General features: G+C 35.7%; 1 protein-coding gene across 1 annotated transcript in view; it reads right to left on the bottom strand.

The window, feature by feature from the left end:
* Positions 1-1,520: 1,520 nt before the first annotated feature.
* LOC136874273 (inositol polyphosphate-4-phosphatase type I A) overlaps positions 1,521-26,903 on the bottom strand; it is a 264,058-nt gene continuing 238,675 nt past the window's right edge. Inside the window, exons 15-17 of the mRNA XM_067147899.2 lie at positions 25,093-25,224; positions 20,822-20,957; positions 1,521-5,535 (exon numbers count right to left, since the gene is read on the bottom strand). Of these exons, the coding sequence (XP_067004000.2) occupies positions 5,403-5,535; positions 20,822-20,957; positions 25,093-25,224 (401 nt within the window). The 3' untranslated portion in view covers positions 1,521-5,402. The remainder of the gene's footprint in view (positions 5,536-20,821; positions 20,958-25,092; positions 25,225-26,903) is intronic.

Genomic DNA, 26,903 nt, shown 5'->3' with positions numbered 1-26,903 from the left:
TACCCAACCTGATGTTTACTTGTTTAATTTTTTGATGCAGTCTATTTGGTGTTTTGGTTTATCTTAAAGGTGTCCAAATTCCATGTAATTTAAGTTTTATTTTTTATTATTATTATTTACCTTGTGTTGTGTAACTGGAACCCAGTTACACGAATAAAATTATCTGGAGTGAGTACTGAGATAAGAGCTCAAGGATTTGAAATAAGCTACTTTACCTTAGATCATGTATGGAAAACCATACCCCTGATACTGTTCTCAGGTCAGAACTTTAATTCCTATATCATCCAACTGTGGAATTAGCCAGTCTTGTTGTAGTGTAGAATGAGAATGAACATGCTTTTTATGAAGGCGAACATAGGCCAATTATGCATTTATACTGACACCGTATAGAGTATTAATCAAGAGCATTTCATCAAATCACGAGCGACACATCTCTACTTTTCATGAGGCTAAATCGTGAAACAGTGTGTAGTGCTATATTTTACCTGACACAAATTTTTTGATCTGAGAGAAAGGAGAAGGGTGTAACACCTGTAGAGGCTAAAAGTACTGTGAGGAGCGGGTTCTGTATAAAACAAAAGTTAGCCGTGTGTGAACAAAACAGGCTATGATATTTTTAATTTCGTTTGACCAAAAGTGGCTTTACATTATATGTAGTTTTATTACTTAGATTGTAATTACAGTATGCCGAACACATCACATCTTTTGTGACCCTTAGCATGGCATATGCCAGGCAAGTAAATCCACTCTCATTTCTCAGTACTACTTCTTAAGCATCACTTCATCTTTAGCTACATCTGCTCAGTACTTGCTGGGTCGACATCACTCTCAGAGCTGTGTGGGGTTTTGATAACAGAACTGTTGTAAGAGAGCCGCCCCAAATTATACTCTGGAAATGTTATACTCAAAAGTTGTTAAATATCGTAAGTACTTAGAAATCAGTACAATTCTGGTACAGTATTTTCGATGAACAGTGGCGGTACATGTTAAATTCACCATGGGTGCAAGTGGAGATTTTGAACTTTCATGCCGCATACTGCATTCAACCACCGCTAAGAGTATTCATCCAGTACAATGTTAAGTACAGTATGGGAATGTTTGTCTTGTATACTGATACATGTAACAAATATAAAATCTCAAACTGTTAGCATGAGATTTTCACGTGTGCAAGTCTCATATTAATTAAACGGCCATAAAACAGGGCCAAATTCATATGTACGACTCAATTTGCACCCGGGACCCCACAGGTGTGGGGAAAAAGTTGTGGAAGAAGAAGAAGTGAATTTTATGTAAAGCTAGGATTGTAATTTCAGTGTTGATTTTGTGTACACCTCACTGCAGTTTGACTATTTTACATTAGGAAGTGATATGTTTACGATACAAATAGTATTTTTAAGTTATATAATTATCTACTAATACACACAGTATTAGTGTTACATGGTTATAATCCATTCAGCCATCATGCATATTGTGAACTGTTTTGGAATTAGGGAACTCATGATGAATAAGAAGTCTTTCGAACAATGTGTCTTCTAAACAAAATAGTGTGTTCAAATTATGTGTCAAAACATAATATTTTAGAATCTTGGTAAGTAAATTAAATATTCACATTATTTGAACATTAATAAATTCTAAATGGTTTGAATTCAATGTTAGATGTTTAAACTTTGATTTAATATCCAATTTGAGATCAGAATAACATTTATAATTGATGTTTTGAACTTATCTGCAATGCAAGTGTACATAAATATTTATCTGGTTTCAATATTCAAATGGCAACCCAGAGCAGGAGAAATTTTAATGTATTTCCATCAATAATGTGTTCCTTATTTTATAAATACATAATGATCATCTTCATAATCATCATTTTAAGAATAGGGACACGATGACTGCTACATAAAATTTGGTTTTAATTTCATCTTTCAATTATTTCCTCCATTTTTCATATACTTCCTCGAATTCTTACCTCTGTATTTGTATACCTTATACGACCCTGCAGATGATGTAGTCTCAATATGGGTACAATATCTTGGTATTTATCATTCTGTAAATTAATAATAAAATAATGTATTAAATATTATAGGCCTCTTCAGACATCAGGATGCCACAATTTTGCTCTGAAAAAGGGTTCCTTAACACAACAGTAAATCTACTGGTGTAAGTACCCTGGATTACTTGTAAATACTAATCGTTTACGCCAAGATTCAGTTCTATAACCTTGAGTGTAAAAACCAAGAGCCTAATAAGCTGTGTTAAATCAGCTGAGAGTTTAAGGATTTAGAAGCATAGAAATACTCATTCCATTTAATTTCTTAAAAATGATTCCTGGTGCAGACCCCCAACCAAAAGATGAAGAAGCATGGTGGTTGCTGAAATTACAACACAAGTTGTTAATAAAAGCACATTAAGCTGATTTGTATTTTTCAATACTATTCAATTAAGCAATGGAGCATCTGAGGATCAGATCACGTAGTGACTTTTAACCATCCGCCAAAAAAGGAATGACCATTACCAGATCATCAGCTATCGTCATAGTCTTTATGATCCAGCCGGGCAGTTTTAGTGAAATGAACAAAAATGTAAGGCATGTAACTACAGATAAAAGCTGGTGTGTAATGACAATTTCCTTACAGGTAATTCTTGTTAGTTTATCATTCTGTTATCTTCTCCAGGAAATGGTGATTTACATGACTTAAGCTATTCTTATCTGGCAAGAACATCTGACTCATTAAATAATAGAAGAGATTCCTTTGTTTCAACTCAAAACTTTACTCAAAACCTTACCTTTTCTCTCCTATTTCTAACGTGAGCTGTAATAACTAGTAAGTGACTGGTTTTAACATAATTATAAATATTCGCTTTACATTTATATTTTTTATGGTATCTTCCTATATTTAACATAATTATAAATATTCCCTCTAAGTTTATATTTTTTAAATGCTATATTCCTTGTTAAATTGTTAACTTTCCTTATATTACCCTCATTATCCCAGCATTATTTCACAAAAACAAATTATGATTTTATGAGATCTGAATTTTGAAACTTCTACAAAAGTTTTCAATAAATAAAATATAAATTAGGCACATTCAAAAGGTCATATACACTACTGACTGTATTTGCTTCACAGGCATTTTAGTGATATGGTTATTAAAAGAAAATTACTGGTCCATCTGTCATTCCCTCCACAAAATCTCCAAAATTAGACCAATGGAACTGATCTGTATACTAAGAGTGACAAATCAATGAGGAAAGGAAAAAGACCCCTCTTCTCTAGACAGAGGAAAAATAAAAATTATAAGCAGAAAGAAACTATAGGTCAGCGATACTCTTCTATTAGTTTCCCTGGATATAAGTGGATATTGTATACCAGAAAATGTTTCTGCAAAAGAGAATTCAAGAATAAAAAGAAGAAATTTGCACATAAATTCCATTATGAGCATAGATTAATCAGTATGAAATATATAATAAGAGAGTAATCAAAGTTGTAATGGAGAATAGTAACTTACAGCATATACAATTTTACCATTCCTTAACAAAATTAAATCAAACTATTCTGAATATAAATTTCATATTATAATAGAATTATAAAGAGGGAGTAAATGCAGAAATGGATTTATCCTTACTGCATTATACTTCAATGGAGGGTGTTAGAATTCCAGAATATGTTCACCGCATCTTATACCATTTGTTAACAATTCAAAGAGCCATATATACTGTAACATGATTCATACTTCAAACACCTTGAGCCATATCATTTTTCTCAGAAGAATGATAGACTCGACATTTGCTTATAAACAGGCATGGTCATTTGTGAAACCATTGTTATTAATTCAATATAAATATTATTAAATTAAAACAAAGAGAATAATATTCTCTACAATAATTAAAACATTATCTATCTGAGGCTTCTATTTTTACAAATGCAGTTAACTTAAACGTGTCAACTTCCAAATAGTATGTACATCTTCCACAATATTCCACCAGAAGTTTTATACCTCTAATCTATTTATATATAGGCTATATATACATACATCTATGTACAAAATTATCTTTCTGTATAATAACAATATACAATACTTTGAAGCATGATGCTCATACATTCAAACTTAATGTTCATGACTTGGATATGCCATTCTGAAGCATTTCATACTTTGTAGAATCCCACGTTGACATAAAAATGGAGAATTATTTGCACAGAAGACTGGCATGTTCCTTTAATGCTAGATACAGTAATCTGGTACAATGCATCAACATTATTAGATCAAAAGACCAGAACAATTAAAAACCATGTGAATAACATCATAATTATGATTATATTAATAAATTAATAGAGTCAGCAAATTCATCAATAAAATGTATTCAGTCTTTAATATGGAGATTATCATGCCAAATCAAACCACTCACGACCATCATTGTAACTGCATATAAAAATACTGCTGTCTTTTTTCTTGTATAGACATCAATTTCCTGATTTATTCAATCTGATTTAGGGAATTTTTCACACTAGAAACATGCCAGCAACTGTTAATTGGCCGATGTAGTTAATTCAATTAGTCGAGTTATCCATATAATTATTAATCTAGGCACAAATTGCACACTATATGCAGAAAATCATTAAGAAACTTAAAATTCATTTCAGATAATAGAAATACAGCATACATACAGTAAATATGGTCACCATAAAGCCCAAGTTTTGCGCATTTACAAATTAGTACGACAGTTGCTATGAATTTTTAGTAAACAAAATCATTTCATACAACAAAAGCATATTATAAATGCAACTGCAAAATGAATCGGCCTATTTTTGACAGTATCAATTTGCATACTCCTGTTATTAGGCCAAATGAAATAAAGCTAATAATGTACAATAATATCAATTGATAAGACTAATTTGGTAAGAGAGAAAATAAATAAGCATTTCAGAATTATATAAAACCGAACATGTCTACATGTGTAAAAACAATAGTTAGGAATATTCTAAGATATTTTGAGCGTTGTGACATATAAAAAGCATTTTCTAACTTATTAGCTATGCGATGTCTCTTAAAAATAACAATTTTAATTTGTTGTTACACTAATACAATAAAATGTGCATAAGGGTCATGGCACGTTAAGTACAATTTTGTGTCAATGACTATAACTGTACAATGACTGAGTTTCTTTCCTACACTAGATAATGTTGAAACAACAATTTTCAGTCAGGAACATTTAACCTTTCCTTCCAATCAAAATAATAAAAATCAAAGAGATGTAACCAAATTTTTCTTGTGTTGTGTTAGAAAGGAATGGCAACTGTTGTTTGATTTTTCAATGTATAAAATTATGATACAGCAAACTACATCTGATGTACTATGTAGATGATAAAGACCTGCAGACCTGAGATGAAGACTTCATTGGAATTTCATGTCTGAGCAGACCCATAAGTACCTGCAGGGGGTCTATATAATCGAGGTAAAGTGAGAAGCTGCAGACTATTGAAAGCATACTTACGAACCCCTGTATTTTTGCACGTGTTTTCTCTCCGGCATCCTTCGCTAAAAAATAATAAATAAACAATTAAAAACTGATAAAACTTGTAAGAATCCAATCAAATAATCAAATATCACAATTTAATTAGAGGATAAAAGTTAGAAGTGAGTTTTTTAAAAGCCATTGAAAATTCTGTGCACATAACAAAAGTAAAAAATCACGAGATTTTTGCAACATATCCGACATGATATACTAACAATTTGTTGGCTATTTTGATCCACCTTTTCAATACAAATTACAGTTTGTGTTGCTAAGTTGTAATGTTACAACACTAATTTACCAGGACATGTTTCGCTTTTATTCACAAGCATCATCAGCCTATACAATTGCCTCAAGGTTTGTCATATTTGGGTTGTTGTTACAAATTTCATTACATTGAATGTAAATCTAATTTTAGTGATAACAATATTTAAAACAAGAATAATATACACATTAAAAATTATGACAATATGATTTGCAATGTTAAAATGGATTAACTCTTAATTCTAAAACACATTGACGTCCAAAACACAGTTTTTATAATTTGAAAATTTGGCTAAAAATTGTTTGCAATGTTAAAATAAAATTGATTCAACTATAATTTGGCATTAAAATTTGAGTCATAAATATAAATATTGGATGTTAATATATAGGAGCCATAGTTTCTGAAGTGCGTTGGTTTCTAGAATACAGTAACATTTCAGTACTGAGAATTTTAGTTAAGAATAACTATTTCACCTTTAACAATAAAATTTACCACCAATTAAGTTTAGCCATGGGTGACCCCAGCTCGGGAATATTAGCGGATATTTATATGGATAACACAGAACATAGCATTACAAAACCAAACATAGAAGGAATCTGTCTTTGGCTGAGATTTGTTGACGATACATTTGTAATAACAGACAACCGAAAAACTAACAGCGAAAAATCCTTGAATTTTTAAACAACATCGATAGATACGTAAAATTTACCAAAGAAGACGAAAAAAACAACTCACTGAATTATTTAGATGTTACTGTAACACGCTTAAAATCCAACTTTGATTATCAGATATACAGAAAACCAACACACACGCCAATAACAATAAGAAATGACTCACTCCACCCCAAATCCCACAAACAAGCAACTTTTTTCAGTATGGTCTACAGAGCCTACAAAATACCCTTATCACCCGCAAATTTTACAAAAGAAATAAATTTTATAAAAGAACTAGCACTAGCCAATGGATATAAAGCAAACATAGTAAATCGAATCATCAACAAAGTAAAGCTCAAAATAGCCACAAACCTCACACCGGAAAAGACTAAAAAATCCAAATACGCAACCTGCACTTACACCAGTTCAAAGATTCACCAAATAGCAAACCCACTCAAAAAACGAGATATGCAAATAGCCTTTAAAACATATAACACTAAAAAAAAACTTATTTTTTAACCATAACACAATAAATGCCTACAATAACAAATTTCAAGGCTCCGGAATATACAGACTAACATGCGCACAGTGCAAATCTTCATATGTTGGCCAAACTGGATGCAGTTTCCTAACCAGATACATGGAACACTTTAATGCCTTAAAACACAATAAATACTCCGCAATGAGTAATCATATGAAAGAAACCGGCCATCATTACACCTCAATAGACAAAGGCCTTACAATAATCAAAAGAATCGAAAAGGGGAAGCTAATGACAGAATTCGAAAACATATATATTTATTTGGATCAATACTTTAATAAGGGAAAAAACTTGAATTACGAGGTCGAAATAAAAAGTCCGTTAATAGAGCAGTTGCCAACATTATTACGAAATCTCAAATCAGATAAAAGCAAATTCTGTAAAATATTCAATCTAAATACACTCACAACTGAAACCATTTCGGCAAAGCAAAAAAGTCCCCCTCCACATAACACGCCAAAGCTTAACGGCCCGCCTGCAGGATCGTCCTCTACCCCCACCTCGACAACAGATAAGAATTCCCCACCACGTAGCACGTCAATAGCAAACGCCCCGCCCAACATCTCTTCCCCTCAATCTCCTACCCGCCCTTCACAACAGCTCTTTCATACGTACAACACAAGGAGTAGAGCCACAACAGACAATAGTCACAGTAACGCAATAAGGCCCACAAGATTCTGTAGCAGCAAACAAAGGGGTAAGTGATAATGCAACATCAACACTCACATTATAAGCACAACACACACACACAATATTACTTAAGTTCATTTCCATTTGTTCCAGATGCTTCTTCCATTCCATAAATCGAAAGAAACATAATCAGACACCGGTACTTTTTAACCATAACTTACATCAAAACAATCAACTTCCAATGGAGAGTCTGGTCGCTACAAACAAGAATTAAATATGTCAATACTTCCTCTGATCATATTGCCAAACTTCAGCAGCAAGCCTCATCAAATCTAGAAGCCATTTTAAAACGAACTCAAGACTTCAATTCTAGATTATCATCATGACTAATCACGCATAATGCAAAATTACAGTCTTTTCAAATAACATTATTTAGAGAGCACAATTCTTAACTAAAATTCTCAACACTGAAATGTTACTGTATTCTAGAAACCAACTCACTTCAGAAACTATGGCTCCTATATATTAACATCCAATATTTATATTTATAACTCAAATTTTAATGCCAAATTATAGTTGAATCAATTTTATTTTAACATTGCAAACAATTTTTAGCCAAATTTTCAAATTGTAAAAACTGTGTTTTGGACGTCAATGTGTTTTAGAATTAAGAGTTAATCCATTTTAACATTGCAAATCATATTGTCATAATTTTTAATGTGTATATTATTCTTGTTTTAAATATTGTTATCACTAAAATTAGATTTACATTCAATGTAATGAAATTTGTAACAACAACCCAAATATGACAAACCTTGAGGCAATTGTATAGGCTGATGATGCTTGTGAATAAAAGCGAAACATGTCCCGGTAAATTAGTGTTGTAACATTACAACTTAGCAACACAAACTGTAATTTGTATTGAAAAGGTGGATCAAAATAACCAACAAATTGTTAGTATATCATAGCATAGTTCAATACGGGTCTAATGATGAGATTAGTTACATGTAATATCCCGACATGTTACATTATCATTTATGACGTAACTTTGAAGAATATTTCACGTACTATACTACTCAATTATGTAATTTCTCTTATTAATTTTGTACTGGGCGGTACACCTCTATGATGCAAGTTCAAATCTTGCGCCAATTTAATCTACTCCACAGGAGAAACCCTGAACTTTAAAAACCGAACTAACTCTACGGTTTATTAGAAGATGTCACTGAGTGTTTTTGATTTACTTTTGTTTTTCAGTGATCAAGAAGTGAGGACATTCTCTAACAGATGTCTCTACTAAAAACTATGATTACGCACTCTGGTGCGAAGGAATGAACTTTCTTGAAGAAATTTTGTATCCAAAAGTTGTTGTCTTTACTAAATTTTGTTCTTTTATTTTTTGGGTTGGCAATATTAATCCTTCCTTCTGCCAGTTTTGAACTTAGCCAATCCCAAATTTCTTTAATTAATTTTCAGCCAATCATGTATGTCTTCTTCGATATGGACATGTAGCTCTAAGCTATCCAATAAAGTTGAGGGGGTGTGCCTACTCATTCTTGAAAGGTCTCGAATTTTCCGCGAGGGTATAAAAACTGCTGATTTTTCTGTCTCCTGGCCACTAGTATAACATCTAACCCAGTATGTGAATATGTAGCAGGGGGCAGGAAGCACCTCGTTCTTCAGACAGCAGATCTTCAACAAGGTAATGGCCTTTTAGCATCTTTATTTCTTGCTAGCTCAGCAGTTTAACTCTCGGGGAGGGTTCGAAACCTTTAATATGTGACCTACCACTTTAAAATGTAAATTCCTACAATTCAAACACTACAAATCTCTTTCACTGTAAAGCGGGGATAGAGAGTGCTTTACCCTCTCGAACTCCCCTTCATTTTGAAATTGAGGTGACCACGTTTTTATATCCGTTTCTTCTCTTCCTTAATGTATTAAAGTTTTCTCATACGGGTCACCTCCCTAGCTTGGGACTAGCCCCTGTGTATCGGCCTAGAGCCACTTAGGTTTTAAAAGGTGTATTTTGGAGTGCAAGTTCACGCCTCCAGTTCTTTCTGTACTTTGGGCCAGTAACTCATCCTGATGTTTTATTTTCTTCATGCAAAGGCCCTGTAGGTTGGGTATTAGATACCCCTGTTTCACTGTATGTGTGCCTTGAGGGCAGTTAGGAGTAAGGGTTGTTGTGGCCTTTGATAAGGCTTGTAAAAAAAAATCAAGAGCAGGTCAGCTCTTTCTGGTATTTTGGAAGATGCCTCTAGGAGGCCTGACATTATTAAGCGGGAGCAAGAGCTCCATGTAATGAAGGGGTTTTCTGCCCTTTGTTAAATTGTGAGTGTGAGCTGGGAGCTCAGACTTTGGGGCTTGTAGCCCAGAATTTGTAAAGTTGCTGTGTACCTGATTTAGCTGTTGTTATTTGTTGTACGCTCAAAATTCTATGTTTCCATTGTTAAGTTTTGAAAATATAACCTTGTTGAAATTTTAATTCGAACTTTTGTAGTTGAGACCTATTCCAGCCCGCACCTTCTTTCACCTCTAACTACCACGGATATCTCCATAACAAATTTATTTATTTATTACCAGAAAACAGGATTTCACGACAACTAGCGATGATAAATCTGGGAAAGAAGACAGGAGGGCATTGGACCAAAGAAATTCAAGAGGATCTAAAAACAATTGGACTTGAAATTAAAGTTACAGAGAACAAGAATAAAATTACCACACCTTTTAAGAATCACAAATTTTCAACTGAAATGATGTACAGAAGGCCTGTAGAGATTTCAGACGAATTAAGAACACTGCGATCAGAATGAATGAAGAAGTACTGGGCAGATAAGAAGAATCAAACAGTACAACCTTCAAAGAAAAAGTATACATGGAAGATTTAAGTGGTCCAATGTGGCTAATAATAATAATAATAATAATAATAATAATAATAATTAAAGGGAGTGCCCTGGAAAATGCCATCTTGAAACTAAAACTCGCAACTACTAGCGCAAGAAGTTTGAACTTCCCTCTACATATGTTTCTACCCCAAAACTTATGTTATGCCCTCTGGTGTGAAGAGCGACTATTATAATTGCAAAGTAATTTGTTATTTTAAGGTTATTCTTTATTTTTTGGTATGTTAAAGTTGACAACACTTCTATCTCTTACCGCCAACTTCGGATGCTGGCCAATAGAAAATTTTGTATATTTATTTTTCAACCAATTACAGCTATCTTGTATGTATTTAATTACCCAATAAGAATTGGGGGTGTGCCGGGCCTTAGCCCAGAGCTCTCAAGAACCTTCCTCTCGGGTAAAAAAGCTGGCACATTTTTAGACCAGGTGGTCTTATTCATCGCTCCAATCTAGTGTGTGTGTTAATAAAGGAGGCGGGGAGCCTCGTCCACCGCCGAGTAATCCAGCAGCTCCAGGTAATGGCAGTCATATTTAAGTGATAGTCTTTGAAAGCTAACTCGAGGGGAAGGTTTCCAATCTTTACTAATGTAACTTTAATTTTCTAAAATGTAACTTTCAAACAAGTCAACAGAACTTAGATAAAATCAGGGAATAGAGATTGTGATACCCTCTCGCATTCTGTATCAACTTGACTTTGAGGTGACTATGATGTGAAAGTTCCTTTTGGGGATCATTGTAAGTATCTAGGTGTTAATATAAGGAAAGATCTTCATTGGGGTAATTACATAAATGGGATTGTAAATAAAGGGTACAGATCTCTGCACATGGTTATGAGGGTGTTTAGGGGTTGTAGTAAGGATGTAAAGGAGAGTGCATATAAGTCTCTGGTAAGACCCCAACTAGAGTATGGTTCCAGTGTATGGGACCCTCACCAGGATTACCTGATTCAAGAACTGGAAAAAATCCAAAGAAAAGCAGCTCGATTTATTCTGGGTGATTTCCGACAAAAGAGTAGCGTTACAAAAATGTTGCAAAGTTTGGGTTGGGAAGAATTGACAGAAAGAAGAAGAACTGCTCGACTAAGTGGCATGTTTGAAATAATAACATTAAGTCATTTATTAGACCACCTAATCAATACAAAATCGTCTTGGATGATTTACATAAATTTGTTAGCTAATAATGGGACATGTTTCGCCTTCCCTGAAGGCATCATCAGCCATAGTCTTAACCTTAAATTAAAAATAGGCGTCTAAATAACATGTAGTAATGAAATGAATTTTAAAAATCTTGAAGAGATTTGAAGTAAAATAAAGTTAAAAATAACAATGATGGTTTGAAAATACAATGTGATGAGATACAATAGTGGAAGTATTAACAAAATTAACATTAGAAGGCTGCTAAAATAAGTACAATGGATAAAACAACAGATTGTTATACAACAAGTAGTAAGATTGCATAAAAGTAAAGTTGATAGTCATGGCGGTTATAATTAGACAATGGCGAAAAATCTTATATAATCAAAGTAAAGAGGAGAGAATAAAAGTCAAAGTTAGTCGAGAGATCCAAAGTTCATCATGATCTTGAAGATAAAAGACGAAAGTCAGATGCATATGTTGAAGTTGTAGAACACGTTGAGGATATGAAGTTGGTGAATAGAAGTTGAAGAACAGTTTCAAATAGGATCACTATGGACCATCTCAAAATTTGAAGTGATGTTCAAATGTTGTAAATTGTGAGTTTGTAGATATTCTAGTTGAAAAAGCATATAAAAGTGGAATCATTTGATGGTGACAAAGATAGCTTGTAATATTATGAGTTAGAAGAATTTGCAACCGTAGACTTCTTGCTACGTGTGTTATAACTGAAGTTTTTGATTAGGTGGTCTAATAAATGACTTAATGTTATTATTTCAATCTAATATCATCAATACGGACCAAAAATGATATTTATTACATGTAAGTGGCATGTTCCGAGCTGTCAGCGGAGAGATGGCGTGGAATGACATTAGTAGACAAATAAGTTTGAATGGCGTTTATAAAAGTAGGAAAGATCACAATATGAAGTGAAAGTTGGAATTCAAGAGGACAAACTGGGGCAAATATTCATTTATAGGTAGGGGAGTTAGGGATTGGAATAACTTACCAAGGGAGATGTTCAATAAATTTCCAATTTCTTTGAAATCATTTAGGAAAAGGCTAGGAAAGCAACAGATAAGGAATCTGCCACCTGGGCGACTGCCCTAAATGCAGATCAGTATTGACTGATTGATTGATTGATTGATTGATTGATTGATTTTGTAACCTGTTTCAGTTTGAAATCTTTGTCATTTAAATTTTCTCTCTACCTAGTCACCTCGGTTGTTTAGGCTTAGCCTCTGTAACTTCAGACCAAAAGCCCAAATAGGGTTTTAATCTTTTAATTGCAAATTTCAAGGAATGCAAGTGTACGCCTCCATATCATTTTGATTTTTGGGCCAGTAACTTTAAGCTGTTATTTTCCACAAAGGCCCGGTAGAATGGGTATTTGATATCCTTGTAAAATTCAATTTCATTCTTTTATGTCTGCATTCCACGGCCTTATTTAAAATGAACTATGTGCCAACAGTTTGCAGACAAAATGACAGTACAACAATGTTAAAAATTGAAACGTGAGAATCTTATGGGACATAGTTAATTTTAAATAAGGCCGTAGAATGCAGACATTTCATAAAATTGGGATATAATATGAAAGGATTTTCATGTTTGAATTTTCTAATATTGTTGTATTGTCATTTTATCCACAATCTGTCGGCACATAGTTAATTATAAATAAGGTCTTTGATACATGTAATTTTACTAATAAGCTGAAGAAGAGAATTTGTTTTCTCTAAACATGTACTTGTGTTTGTATATAAGTGTGTATATAAGTAAATGATAGTTTAAATAAATAATACATTCTGAATTTTATTGACTAGGCAGAACCTAGACACAATTAGCTGTTATATTTAAGTCAATATGGACCATTTGTGGCCATCATGGTCAAGTTAGTAGATATTGCAAATGCAATGCATTAGTATGCATTGTGGCTGGCAGGACTTCAGTTGCAGATATCGGAGGGGAGCGGTAGTGTAGCAAAGTTCATGGGAAGTGACTGCGTGGCATAAAGCTAAAGTGAAAGACTGCTAGACATGTGCTCGGGCCATAGCACATGCTACCATTTTATTATAATAATAATGATATTGGCTTTACCTCCCACTAACTACTTTTACGGTTTTCGGAGATGCTGAGGTGCCGGAATTTAGTTCCACAGGATTTCTTTTATGTGCCAGTAAATCTACTGACATGAGGCTGACGTATTTGAGCACCTTCAAATACCACTGGACTGAGCCAGATCGACCCTGCCTCAACCGTCTGAGCTACTCAGCCCAGCGCTAACATTTTAAATGCAAGCAGGTACAAGAATGAGATCTGAGACAAACAAGAAAACCAAATAGGGTAGAACTGAAATATAATATGATGCGAATAACTCCAGCAGGCTGATGTCCACCATTAAAGTATAGTATCATTCCGCTTGTCAACCAGCTTGTCATCTTACTCCCAAGTCTTTCCGATCCAAAGTTCGCAACATTTTTGAAACACTACTCCTTTGCAAGTGATAAAATTCATTTTTTTGTAATACGCTACGCCTTTGTTACAAATCACCCATTAATAAATCGTGCAGCTTTCCTTTTTATCTTTTCCAGTTCTTGTATCAAGTAATCCTGATGTTGGTTCTATGCACAGGAATCGTACTGTAACTTGGGCCTTCACCAGAGATTATATGCTCTCTCCTTTACATCCTTATTACAATCCCTAAATATCCTTGTTACTATGTTTTCTAGGTTACAGAGGTGAAAGAAGGTGGGGGCATGAATGGGTCGATACAAGACAATCAGAAGATTACTTTTAAAACTTTAAAATTATAGCTATATTTTCTTCCTCTGATATTCTCAATTTCTTTGGCATGTTGTATTTTGCACATTATAAACTTCATATTAGAGCCTGTATTGTCAAAGTATCAACTTGTGAAAATTTGAATTTATAATTCCACATTTACAATACAATTTAATCTGTGATTTTAATTGGACTTCATGCTTCATATCATGTTCACGCTGCACCATTTTAACACTGAAGATTGACAAGACGCCATCACGCTGCGTCACAGGACAAAAGACTTTTTATTCACTTATTTCAACGTGTCCTCACCTTATTTTTAATGTTTTGTATTTGTGACTGAAGATGTCCCATAAGAGGACGAAACACGTTTCAAGAGATAATTTAATGTAGTCTTTTCAATAAAGACAATTACAGTATTGTAAAGGTGAAATTATAAATTCAAATGTTCACAAGTTGATGTTGAATTTTAACAATTCAGATACAAAAGTCCATAAGATGGGATAATAATTTAGAAAGTTAATTAACAACTTTTAGCTTGAAGCTCCCTAATTATATATTCTCCATGAGCACTGCAGCTCCTTGCAACAAACAGTCAAGGAGACGGATCTCCCAATTTCTTTTACACCAGTAGTTGGAACATGGTATTCAAATGTACACTCTTAACAGAGCATCTTTGCTCCACCAATTTATCTAGGAGACTACTCTCCAAACAGTACACCTTTCCAAAGGCACCATTCAATATTTTCAAGCAGTATTCACTGTCTAGTATGCTCAACTGTCTAACGTCTTAACATAAAAGGAATGAAATCGAATTTCACAGGGTATTGAATACCCATTCTATCGGGCCTTTGTGAAAAACAATAGGTTAAAGGAACTGGCCCAAAAAATCAAAATGGGGTGGAGGCGGACACTTGCAATCCTCGAAATTTGCAATGAAAAGCTTAAAACCCCATTTGGGTTTATGGAAAGAAGTTACAAAGTTACGTGACGGAGAAAATATTTAAGTTACAAAGGTTACAAATAGAAAACGGTTACCAAGTCATAGTCACCTCAAAATCACGTTGATAGGAAACACGAAAGAGTAGCACACTCTCTATTCCCTGATTATGTTTTAGTTCCTTTGGTTTGATTGAGATTTACATTAAAAGTTTGAAATCTAGAAGTATGAAATTTACGTTTTAGAAAATTGAAGTTACATTATTAAAGATTGGAAACCTTCCCCTCGAGCTAGCTGCCAAAAAGATATAACTTAGTTAAACCAGGACTGCTTGAGCTGATCGACTACTTGATGATGGACGAGGCACCCTGCCTCCTTTATAAACACACACACTAGACTGGAGCGATGAAATAAGACAACCTGGTTGAAAATGTGCCAGCTTTTATACCTGAGAGGAAGGTTCCAGAAAACTCTGGGCTAAGGCCTGACCCACCCCCAATTCTAATTGGTTGATCAAATAAACACCAGAAGTGTTTGATTGGAGGAAAAATCAATATACAAAATTTTCTATTGGCCAACATCTTAAGTTGGCAGGAAGAGACAAAAGTGTAGTAAACTTTAACACACCAAAAACAACGAATAATCAATTCTGTGTTGTAAATGTTAAAATAAAAAATTACTTTAGAATTTTAACAGTTCCTCTTCACACCAGAGGGCATAACGTAAGTTTTTAGTAGAGACAACTGTAGAGAAAAGTCCAAACTTCTTGTATTAGTTGTTGAAAGTTTTAGATTTAAGATAGCATTCTTCAAGGCGCTGCATTTGAATGAACCTACCGGTACAATCTTTATAACCATATGAAGAGGTCTGTAATATTTATTTACAACCTCTTTAATGTGCTTATCCCAATGAAGATCTTTCCTTATATTAACACCTAAGTACTTACAGTGATCCCCGTGAGGTACTTTCATCTCATCAACACAGTAATTCAAACTGAGAGGACTTCTCCTCTTGGTGAAACTTACTACCTGACTTTTCATCCTGTTTATCATCATACCATTGTCTGCTGTCCATCTCACAAGATTATCAAGGTTTTCTTGCAGTCATTCACAATCCTGTAACTTATTTACTAGGCTATACAGTATAACATCATCTGCAAAAATATTACTTTATGATGTGTGCCGACTGTGGTCTTACCAAGTATGCTACTCTTCCTTTCTATTTTCTCTTTTCTAGCTTGACAATCCTGCTTATATTGCTTGCTTTCATGGCTGATGGACGTGCGTGAGATCAGCTCCCCAGTCAAAGTGAATTAGCAGGTGTTATTTCCTAATAATATATATCAAACGTTGTGTTGAAGTGTGCCAACGTAGTCTGAAAGTGTTTAAAGTGAAAGTGACTCCCTGTCGTGGTCATATTTTTATCAGTTCATTAAAATATTCCATTGTGAAACAAGATGACCAGGAGTAACAAGCGCAACAGCAAGGAAGCGAACGGTAGTGCCAACCTCATGGAAGAGACTGTCACGAGGATCCTGAACGAGACTCTCAGCTCGGGTAAGTTTCTGGACAGAATTACAGAGGCGATATCAGAGCGAGTGACCACACTTGTCGTTAAGGAACTAGAGAAATCTCTCCAGTTCAATGCTGAACTCGTAGCGGATTTAAAGAACAAACTGGAGTGTCGGAACAAGGAAATCCAGGCACTTAGGTCAGAATTCGAAGCTATAAGCGACTCTCCCGAACAATATGGTAGGAGAAATAACCTTAGAATCTTTGGAGTGCAGGAGAGCTCACAAGAAAATACTGACGAACTTGCTGTAAACGTCTTCAGAGATATAGGCATGAATATAAACATCAATGATATTGATAGAAGTCACCGCGTTTGGCCTAAATCAGTAGGGAAAACTCGGCCTATCAAGTTTACTTCCTATCGTACACGACAAGAAGTATTCCGTACCAAAAGGAGACTAAAGGGCACTCATGTTACCATCCGCGAAGATCTCACGTCCACTAGACTCTCCATACTGAAGGCCGCCATTCACCGTTTCCATGTAGCCAACTGTTGGACTGCAGACGGTGATATCATCATTAAGAAACCTGATGGGGGCAAAGTGCGCATTAACCGGCTCTGTGACTTATTGCAGGATAGAGATAGCAACTAAACGGACAATTCACTTGACTGTTCTGATCTCTATTTATTATATTTCATTTTATTTAAATACCACCATAGTGTAATTTAATTAGATTAGCTCACTGTAGTTAGATTATTTCATTGACATAATTATTAATTTTTCATAAGGTAATTAGATTAGCTCACTTTAGTTAGATTATCTCATTCATATAATTATTAATTTTTCATAAGTTGGCAACGAGAACTAATGGGTTACTCTCCTCTGACAGTACCGAACATTCCTTCTCAGCCAAAATCCCTTTCAAGGCCTCACTCACCCCTCCACTCTCCACAAACAGAACACGACCTTTTGACAACTGTCCACTGACCCCTTCTGAAATTCACTCTTCTCATTCAACTAGAGACCTGCTACTAGCTAAAGTTTCCTTTTTCCTTAAAGGTCTCCATATAGCTCATCTAAATGTACATTCATTGTCTGCCCATTTCCATGAACTTAAAGAACTTGTCCCGGACGAATTTGATGTTTGCCTTCTCACTGAAACCTGGCTTCATGATCTGATCCCTTCGAAGACTTTCAACATACCTGGCTACTGTTTACTTAGGAACAGCAGAGCTGTAAAAGAGGGGAGGAGGTGTAGCAGCGATAGTCAAAACCAGTTTAAAGCCTAGGATAATTGCATGTTGAGATAGCGAATACAATAGACGACCGGAGTTCCTGCTCTTGGAAATAATCGTAGCCCATCGGAGTTCACCACACCGCCACGTCACACACGACAATCGACTTAATGATTGTCAAGAATACAGACAAAGTACTACAACACGGACAGACATCTGTACCAGGAATTTCAGCTCATGACCTAATATACATATCCTACTCCTTAAAGACCCGAAAGACAAAACCAAGGACTATTACATTCAGAGATCTCTCTAAAATTGACTACAGTATGTTGACCGAGGATGCACTAGATGTTCCATGGCACCATATACTGACAGTTGACGACATTGACATTAAAGTAAACATATTTAACAAATATCTGACAGCGCTCTATGATCGACACGCCCCACCGAAAACAGTACGGGTAACGCGAGCCCCAGCACCGTGGCTAAACTTAGAGCTAAAGGAGTTAATGGCAAGACGAGATGCCGCACATAGAAAGTTTAAGCGACAACTCACACAAGACAATTTTGACGCATTTTAACGGCTACGAAATAAAACATTGCAGGCAGTACGCAACGCTAGAATTAGACATGCGCATACCCTGCTAAAACAAAATACTAGACCTGCTATGGCTTGGAAAGAACTAAGACACATGGGAATAGGTAAACAAAGAGACGATCATCCTATTGACATACACCTGGACTTCCTCAATACATATTTTACCACTCCCGGACATACCATTGACAGAGAAAGGAAACATAGAACACTATACAGCAATTACAACTCCCCTGCACCTGACAGAGAAAAATTCTACTTTTCACATGTGACACCCTCGCAAGTTAAACAAGCCATATTTAGAATAAAATCAAAGTCCAAAGCGATAGACAACATAGAAATAGAACTTATTAAGACAATAATTGACATAATTTTACCTACTATAACTCAAATATTTAACCACTCACTAATGACTGGCACGTATCCCTCCTTATGGAAAGCTGCTGTTGTCGTCCCGCTTGCTAAAAAATCACCGCCTGAAGACGTAACTGACTATAGACCTGTGAGCATATTATCGGTCCTTTCAAAAGCCCTAGAATTCATTGTACACCAACAAGTCTCCAACTACTTGCAAATACACGATATTCTTGACGAACACCAGTCTGGTTTTCGACGTAACCACAGCACTAGTACTGCACTACTTAAGGTTACAGACGACATTCGCAATGCGATGGACAAAAGAAAAGTTACCATACTAGCTCTTCTTGACTTTTCTAAAGCTTTTGACTCTGTTGACATAGACATACTACTTTCCAAACTATTTAAACTCAAGTTCTCGACAAACAGTCTTCAGTGGATGAATTCATACCTCCGCAGTCATCTGCAGTGTGTAAGAAATAACAATAATGAATATTCATCCTGGCGATCCATAGAGGTTGGTGTTCCACAGGGGTCTGTCCTAGGACTGCTTCTATTTTTTGTGTATATCAATGATATTACGTCGTCGGTAAACAGCTGCAGACACCACATGTACACTGACGATATACAATTATACATGGACTGTGAACCGGAAAGACTAACCGATGAAATTAAAAATTTCAATAGACCTTTCTTGGAAGCAGCAGGTTACCAGCATCTCCTGGAAAGTATTTGTGACACTTAACTCACTTAGAAGATTCTGCAACATATTTTCTCGAGTATTAAAAGAATGCCTCATTTGCACTCTGGTATTACCTCATTTCGACTACTGTGACGCCGTGTACAACGACCTGACTGCTACTCTTAACGACAAACTACAATGCGCGCAAAACGCCTGTGTTCGCTATATATGTGACCTACGTTACTTCGACCATGTTACACCTGCCTACGATGAACTCGGTTGGCTAAAACTCAAACAGCGCCGTAATCTTCATGCTTTTGCCTTCTTCGTCGAATACTCTCCTCATGCTCACCTCCCTACTTGTACAGTCAATTTCACCACCTCTCATCCAATCACAGTTTTGGAACACGTTCAAAATCTGATACACTCTTATCTATTCCACCTCACCGCACCATACGATACACAAACTCATTTGTTATTTCTTCGGCATGACAATGGAATGCACTACCCGTCTCTGTCAGAGGAGCCTCACCTGCTAGTTTTAGGCAACTTTGTCACTGCTACCTACTAAGTAATGCTATGGAAATATTGTAGATTTAGCTTTCCTCAAACTATAGACTTTATATAATCCCACTGTTATTACCAAGGATAATAGGAATTAGCTAATCATGTCATAATTGTGTAAATAATCATCTTCATCATCACCATCATCATCATCATTCTCCTATTTTTATTTTTTATTTTAATATCGTATTGTTTAGTAGTTGCAAGATGTTTCAATTGTGTGTTTATTTCAATTTTGCACATGTAAACAGTGTATTTTCTGGTTAGGTGGAAGAGAGGGCCTAATGGCCTTAATCTTGCCAGACAAAATAAATCTATTGTATTGTATTGTATATTGTTTCAAAGCCACCCTCTTGGTGGATGTTCCCTCAAAATAGAAACAGTACACTAGTTTTCAAAAAAAATATTAGCATAAATATTCCATACAATTTTCTTGGGTATTCCCAATGGTATTGACAAATCCCACTTTTTGACATTTTATATAGAATAAAGCAGGACAGAAGCAATAAAACTTACCTTCTCATGCAATCTAAAGCACGTTGGAATTCATGTTCAGCCAAGTCATATTCTGACACGAGGATGTGACATTGTTCCAACGTCACAGACATACCAGTGCGATCCTTAGCACTCTTGCAACTTGTAAAACGTAAGCCTGTTAAAATATATATATATATTAAATGTCTGAATGGAATTTTATGACAACATAAAGGAAATATTTGAATAGAATTACAGTCAATTGATTATCCGTGTGATGATTAACCAAATTTTTCCTCCTTGTGAAACTTGTGAATTGTGCTTGGACTTCATAAAGTCCTCCCTCCAGTAAGAGCAATGTGGCGTAGTGCTGCGTGTTCCAGTCACCTTACAAGTAGCGGGGAGTGATAGCAGCAGATAGTGAAGGGGAGGATGAAAGCACAGAGAAAAAAGTTTCACATGGAGCAGCCTTTAATTATCTTGAGGGTGTGTTGGATTATTTAGAAGAGGACAGGGACAGTAACTTGTTAAATGATAAATTAATGTTGTGCAGACTCCATTCTGACATTTGTAACTGTCAAAAAACAAAAAGTATTAACAGACTGTAAAAATCTTTGAAAGTGTCAAAAATAAATTATTAGTAGTTTTAATCTTTTACTGTTGTGATAAAACAGTTTATAATATCTCATAGTGAATGATTCCAGTGATGCAGGGCATTTTCATTGGTATAAGTTTTAAACAACCATAATTTTTTATCAAGTTTATGACTAATTTCATGTTAACCACATTTTCACTTCCCCATGAGGTGGTTACCACCCTTTACTGTGAATAATTGAGAATTGACAGTACTAACACAACATTAAAGAAAAAAGTTTTCCACAAGTTCATTTCAAACAAAACAATGATGAACAAGTACATCATAAATAAAATGATTTACGATATGTTCTCACTGTACCTTTCATTTAAGATAATATTGCTTGTTCTAATGCATAAGAGACGTGTATAATAAAAATATTTGTCTCTAATACAAATATTCCTAACACATATCTTCGACTGAGTACAGCTAAAACAAAATTAGTATAAACAAGTGAAAAGATGCAATGGCCGTTAATGAATGGTATCTTAAATACACGACCATTGGAAATGAATACAAATAATACAGTACATGGTTGGACCTGATATAGATACGTAGAAATTAAGAAGTTGGAATCAGAAAATGCCCACACTCACCTTTGTTGATCTAAAGAGTTTTCAAGCGAGCATTTTATTCTATCATTCTTCCCTGAAATTCACAAATTCATCCACGCCCTTTTATTACACTGACTTCCATCACATGTAAAGTCAATTACTTTCACCCTAGCTTTTTCCAGTTGAATTATGACCTGAATTAATATTGTAGACAACAGATTTCCAGGAGTTGCATTCCTGCTAGCATACACTGCTACAGGCTGGATCCAGGTATACAACAACGGGATAAACATAAATACAAACATGTGATTGGCAAGCACATGCTTTTTGTCACAGGGAGTTCCATGTCCTAAATCAACAAATCTGTCAACTATCACTATAGTTGTATTAAATCTAATGTCTTCTCTCAATTTCACTTCTTGAAAAATCACTATTCCTAGTTGCTTGTTTTCGTCTTGCTCGTTTAAATGAGAATTGTTAATTGCATTCATGGCAATTTCCATTCTTCTTCTTCTGCTGCTTTTCCCCACATGTGTGGGGTCGCAGGTGCGAATTATGTTACACATGTGGACTTGGCCCTGTTTTATGGCCTTCCTGATGCCAACCCTATATGGAGGGATGAATTTACTATTACGTGTTTCTGTGGTGTTTATTAGTGTGGTGTGTTGTCTGAATATGAAGAGAAAAGTGTTGGGACATACACAAACACACAGTCCCTGAGCCAGAAAAATTAATCAGACGCAATTAAAATGCCCGGCCTGGTCGGAATGGAACCCAGGACCCTCTGAACCGAATGCCTCAACGCTGACCATTCAGCCAAGGAGTCAGACATTTGCAGCATTTCCATTAACACTATAATTATATTTGAACCCTTTGCATATTTGCCTCAAATGAGCTTCAGAAGGGAGAGGAAGAAATTTATGCTTCAAGCAACATCTGTAACCCTTAGGGTATTTGATTTTCAAAAGCAAACAATCTAATATAAATTAATCAGAATAGTGCACACCTTCGGTGCTGGTGTTACATTTCTTGAGCATTGTGTACCTAACTATTTTTTTGTTCCTTGTTAAGGAACTTCAGCTTCAATTGACACACTGACCCTATTTTCAATCTGCTTTTAGCTCTGCATGCAACTAATTTCTTTTTAGTTATAATTAAATTGCTACAAAGATTTTTAACTTGTCTTCTCAAGTATAGAATAATTCTAGAAGCAGCAACGTCACTATCAGTTTTTTACAGAGCAAACTCAGATCGGGCTCTTTTTTCCTACACTATTAAGTAGGGGAAAAATTGAGTTCATTACATTCTAAGCTACTGCTGTTAATATTGTCCTTGCCAACATGTTCTTCGAGTAACTCTTGTTCCAATGGGGGTTTTCGAATTTTCAGGGACTTGCTTAAATAGGACGGCAAGTTTGGAAAAATGTGTGGGACAGCAGGCTTTAAACTTCACCTTATTCTTGGAATTTCAACTTTATCCCCTTTAACAATAAGCAAGTCTACCCTTATAATGAGATCTTCTGAAAAGTGACACTCTCAAATCCTAGACTTATGCGTAAGCATCATGTCTTTTAGTGGAATTGCTCTAGCCCACTTAAAGAAATGCTCATATTTTCAGGTGATGACAAGAAATGTTTACCTTTATCTGACCTGTAACCCGATTGACATCCCAGCACAAAGCACGATAGCATTTTCACACCATACTTACTATATTCCCCAATATAGTTAATATACTGAAAAATTACTCCTGCTACAAGTAAAAATGTGCACACAATGCATCTAAAGCAATCACTATGATGCAGTGGCAACTCTCTACATCGTAGCCACTAGTTTTTCCATTGCTCTAATAGGAAGTGAGTCAAAGTGCTCTCACTCGCTATTTCTATTCGCTATGCCTGGATGATAAATTAATTGCTTCAAAGTCTGTTGAAGAGCACCAGCAACACCTAGTTTTGGAAAGGCAGTCAAAGTATGGTTTCTGTTTTAACATGACTAAATCTATAATAGGTGTAGAAGAACTAGAATTTCTAGAATATCTAATCACACCAAAGTGGCTCAAGACCACTTCCCAAGATGGTACAAGCAATCGAGGATTACAAATTACCTGAGACCATACAAGATTTATGCACCTTTCTCAGTTTAATAAACTTTTATCGCCATTATCTAAAAAATGTTGCAGAAGCTCAAGCTGTTCTGTATGATTATTTGAAGGGAGTAAAGAAAAACAACAACAGGAAAATTGGACAGACTAAACCAAGAAGGAATTTGAGAAATGTAAAGAAGATCTGATTAATGCTACACTCCTAACATTTCAGTTCAAGACCTGCCCACAACCCTCTTCACGAATGCTTCAAACAGAGCTATTGGAGCTGGTTGGAAACCCATTGCCTTCTACCCCAAAAAGCTCAGCAATTTATAGAAGAATTATAGTGCATATGATAAGGAACTGCTTGCAATTTACCTGGCAGTGAAACAGTTCAAACACCAACTTGATGGCAGAGAATTTACAATTTTTATAGACCACAAATCAATCATCTCTACATTCAAACAAGAGGTATGAAAAGGCTTCATCTCAGCAATTACAGTACATCTCACAGACATACGACATGTGAGTGGCAGAGATAACGTGATTACACTCTCAAGGCTTAATGAAGTTATAGCAAAATATCAAGAAGATGATGAAGAGCGGAAGCAGTTATAACAAGAAAATATATCAATGAAATTTAAACAGTGTCAGTTAGGTTCAAAAATATGTTGTGGTGTGATCTGTCTACTAAAAGCATTCAGTCTTTTTGTCCCATTGTCATTACACACCAAAATCTTTAAACAGATTCATAATATGGCACACCTGGGTGTGAAAGCAACAATTAAAAACATTGTTGCCAAGTTTGTATGGCCAGGCATAAGAAATGACATGCATAAATGGGCTCAGCCTGCATTAGCTGTCAACAACCCTCTAGATCACAGAGAAAATGCCATAAATTTAGAAGTAATTATAATTTGTAATTATAATTCACTGACAATTTTCTAAAATAGTAATTGGAAGTCTGAGAAAGTAAAGGGTGTTTAGGAAACAAGCCTCCTTTTTTTCCCCACTGATTGTAAAATGAAGAAAATAAATCTTACCTTTCATTCTGCGACAAATACGTGAGGAAAGATGAAGAATGTCTACATTTTTGCTTTGCTTTGTATGCACAACTACTCTTAAATTTTCCATTAAATCAGCAAGAGATGGCTGCAAAGGAGCACAAGAATGGCCTGAAAGAGAAATTAAAATAAGTGGTAACATAAACTCCAAAGAAAACTTAAGTTAAAGGATCAATACAACTCTAACCTGAATACAGCAGTCTAGTTGGTAAACAAAAAGACTTATCCAGGGCAAAGATGTGTGCATGAGCAAGGGAGCACAGTGACACATATAGGCAATGGCAAAAAAAAAAAAAAAAAGTTAAGTGCTACTGACCTAGTTCTTAATTTGAAACATCATTACTGGTGAGTATGTATCCTCTATATGTATGATAAAGAAGATATTCCCATTGTATTAAGATCTATGACTAGTTTTCTATAAAGGTCCACTATGAAGCAGAGCTTTAAACCTGTGTGCCAAAAGATTTTAATCCTGTTTCTGGGTAAACAGCAAATAGTTAATAACTTCTTCTTATTCTTCACTGTGACCTTGTCTACCTTGCAATGTTAAGGTTTGGCATACAGTAGAGTTCACCACTGATTCATATCCCTTGCTTGTATCTGGGTTTCCCACCCATCAGTCTCTCTTGCAAGCAGTGCATCCTCTATGTTTTGGTTCCACTTTATTCAAGGATGATCTAAATGTCGCCTCCATGGTGTGTGTTCCAAGCCGTTCGTAGGTATCGATACTCTGGCATCTTGACAAGATGACCATACCAGTGGAATAGTTGTGACGGATTCAAAGTGAAAGTCATATGTAAATGGTCAGGTAACATAAACTTATACTACAACTTGATTATTATATACAATAGTGCTGGCAACACAATAATCCAGCAAAGTCAGAGTGTCTCTATCAATCCAAGACATCTTCCCACCACAGGTCTATCTCCAAGAGGATGATCAGTTGGACAAGTCTTGTGAGAGGTTTCCTTTCTGGAGTGAGGAGCGTAACAGATCTCAACTTTTCATCATATCCTTGGTGGTAGTGTTTCTATGCGTGCCCATTCCAATGTAGGTTTTTGATGCGTGTGTTCTTCAAGGAGAACAATCTCCCTAACCCTTAGCTCTCATTTTCTTTCATGGAATGACTGGACCTGGTAAAAGCTGCGAAGATCTAGCCCAGGGCTTCTCAAACGCCCAAAATCTCATGCGTGCAAGCAGCAGCGCAGAGGTCTTGTGCACAGTGCATCGGTCCCACTCGGCTCGGACCAACGCTTCGTCTCTGGGCTACTCGGCTAAGCTTGGTTCAACTCGGCTCGGATTTGGAGCGCTACGGAGCAAGTGAGGAAGAGGGAGACAGGCGGAGCGAGCAAGACAGATGTGGGGAAAGAGAGAGACAGCGCTATTGCTCCAAATCGAGGAGTGGGGTTTTGCACTCTGGTCAACCAAGCAAAGTCGTCTTTTGCACCGTGCACAGTGCATGCACCCTGAGAGGCGCTGATCTAGCCGATATTCCTTGGACCATTTCTTCCACAGATCTTGCATGATTTGACAAATTCTGTGCTCCTTCTGTAGTAAACATTGATGTGTGGTTCAGGATCAATGGGAATAATGGTCAGTTTGCACCCATGAAGGAAATGAGCTGGTGTCAAATGTTGACCATTTTCAGTAGAAGTGGTCGTGAATCAATTGCAGCTTCTATTTCACACTAAAATAGTGATTAGGGTTTCTTCATCAACTTGTCTTTTCCCCAGGACTTTTCTTAGAAAACGGTTTGTCGTGCAACCATGGGCTCCCACCATCCTCCCCAC

The sequence above is a fragment of the Anabrus simplex genome, chromosome 5 (genome assembly GCF_040414725.1).
Source record: "Anabrus simplex isolate iqAnaSimp1 chromosome 5, ASM4041472v1, whole genome shotgun sequence".
In the NCBI taxonomy this organism is placed as follows: Eukaryota; Metazoa; Arthropoda; class Insecta; order Orthoptera; family Tettigoniidae; genus Anabrus; species Anabrus simplex.
This window is presented reverse-complemented; position numbering and strand designations above follow the sequence as displayed.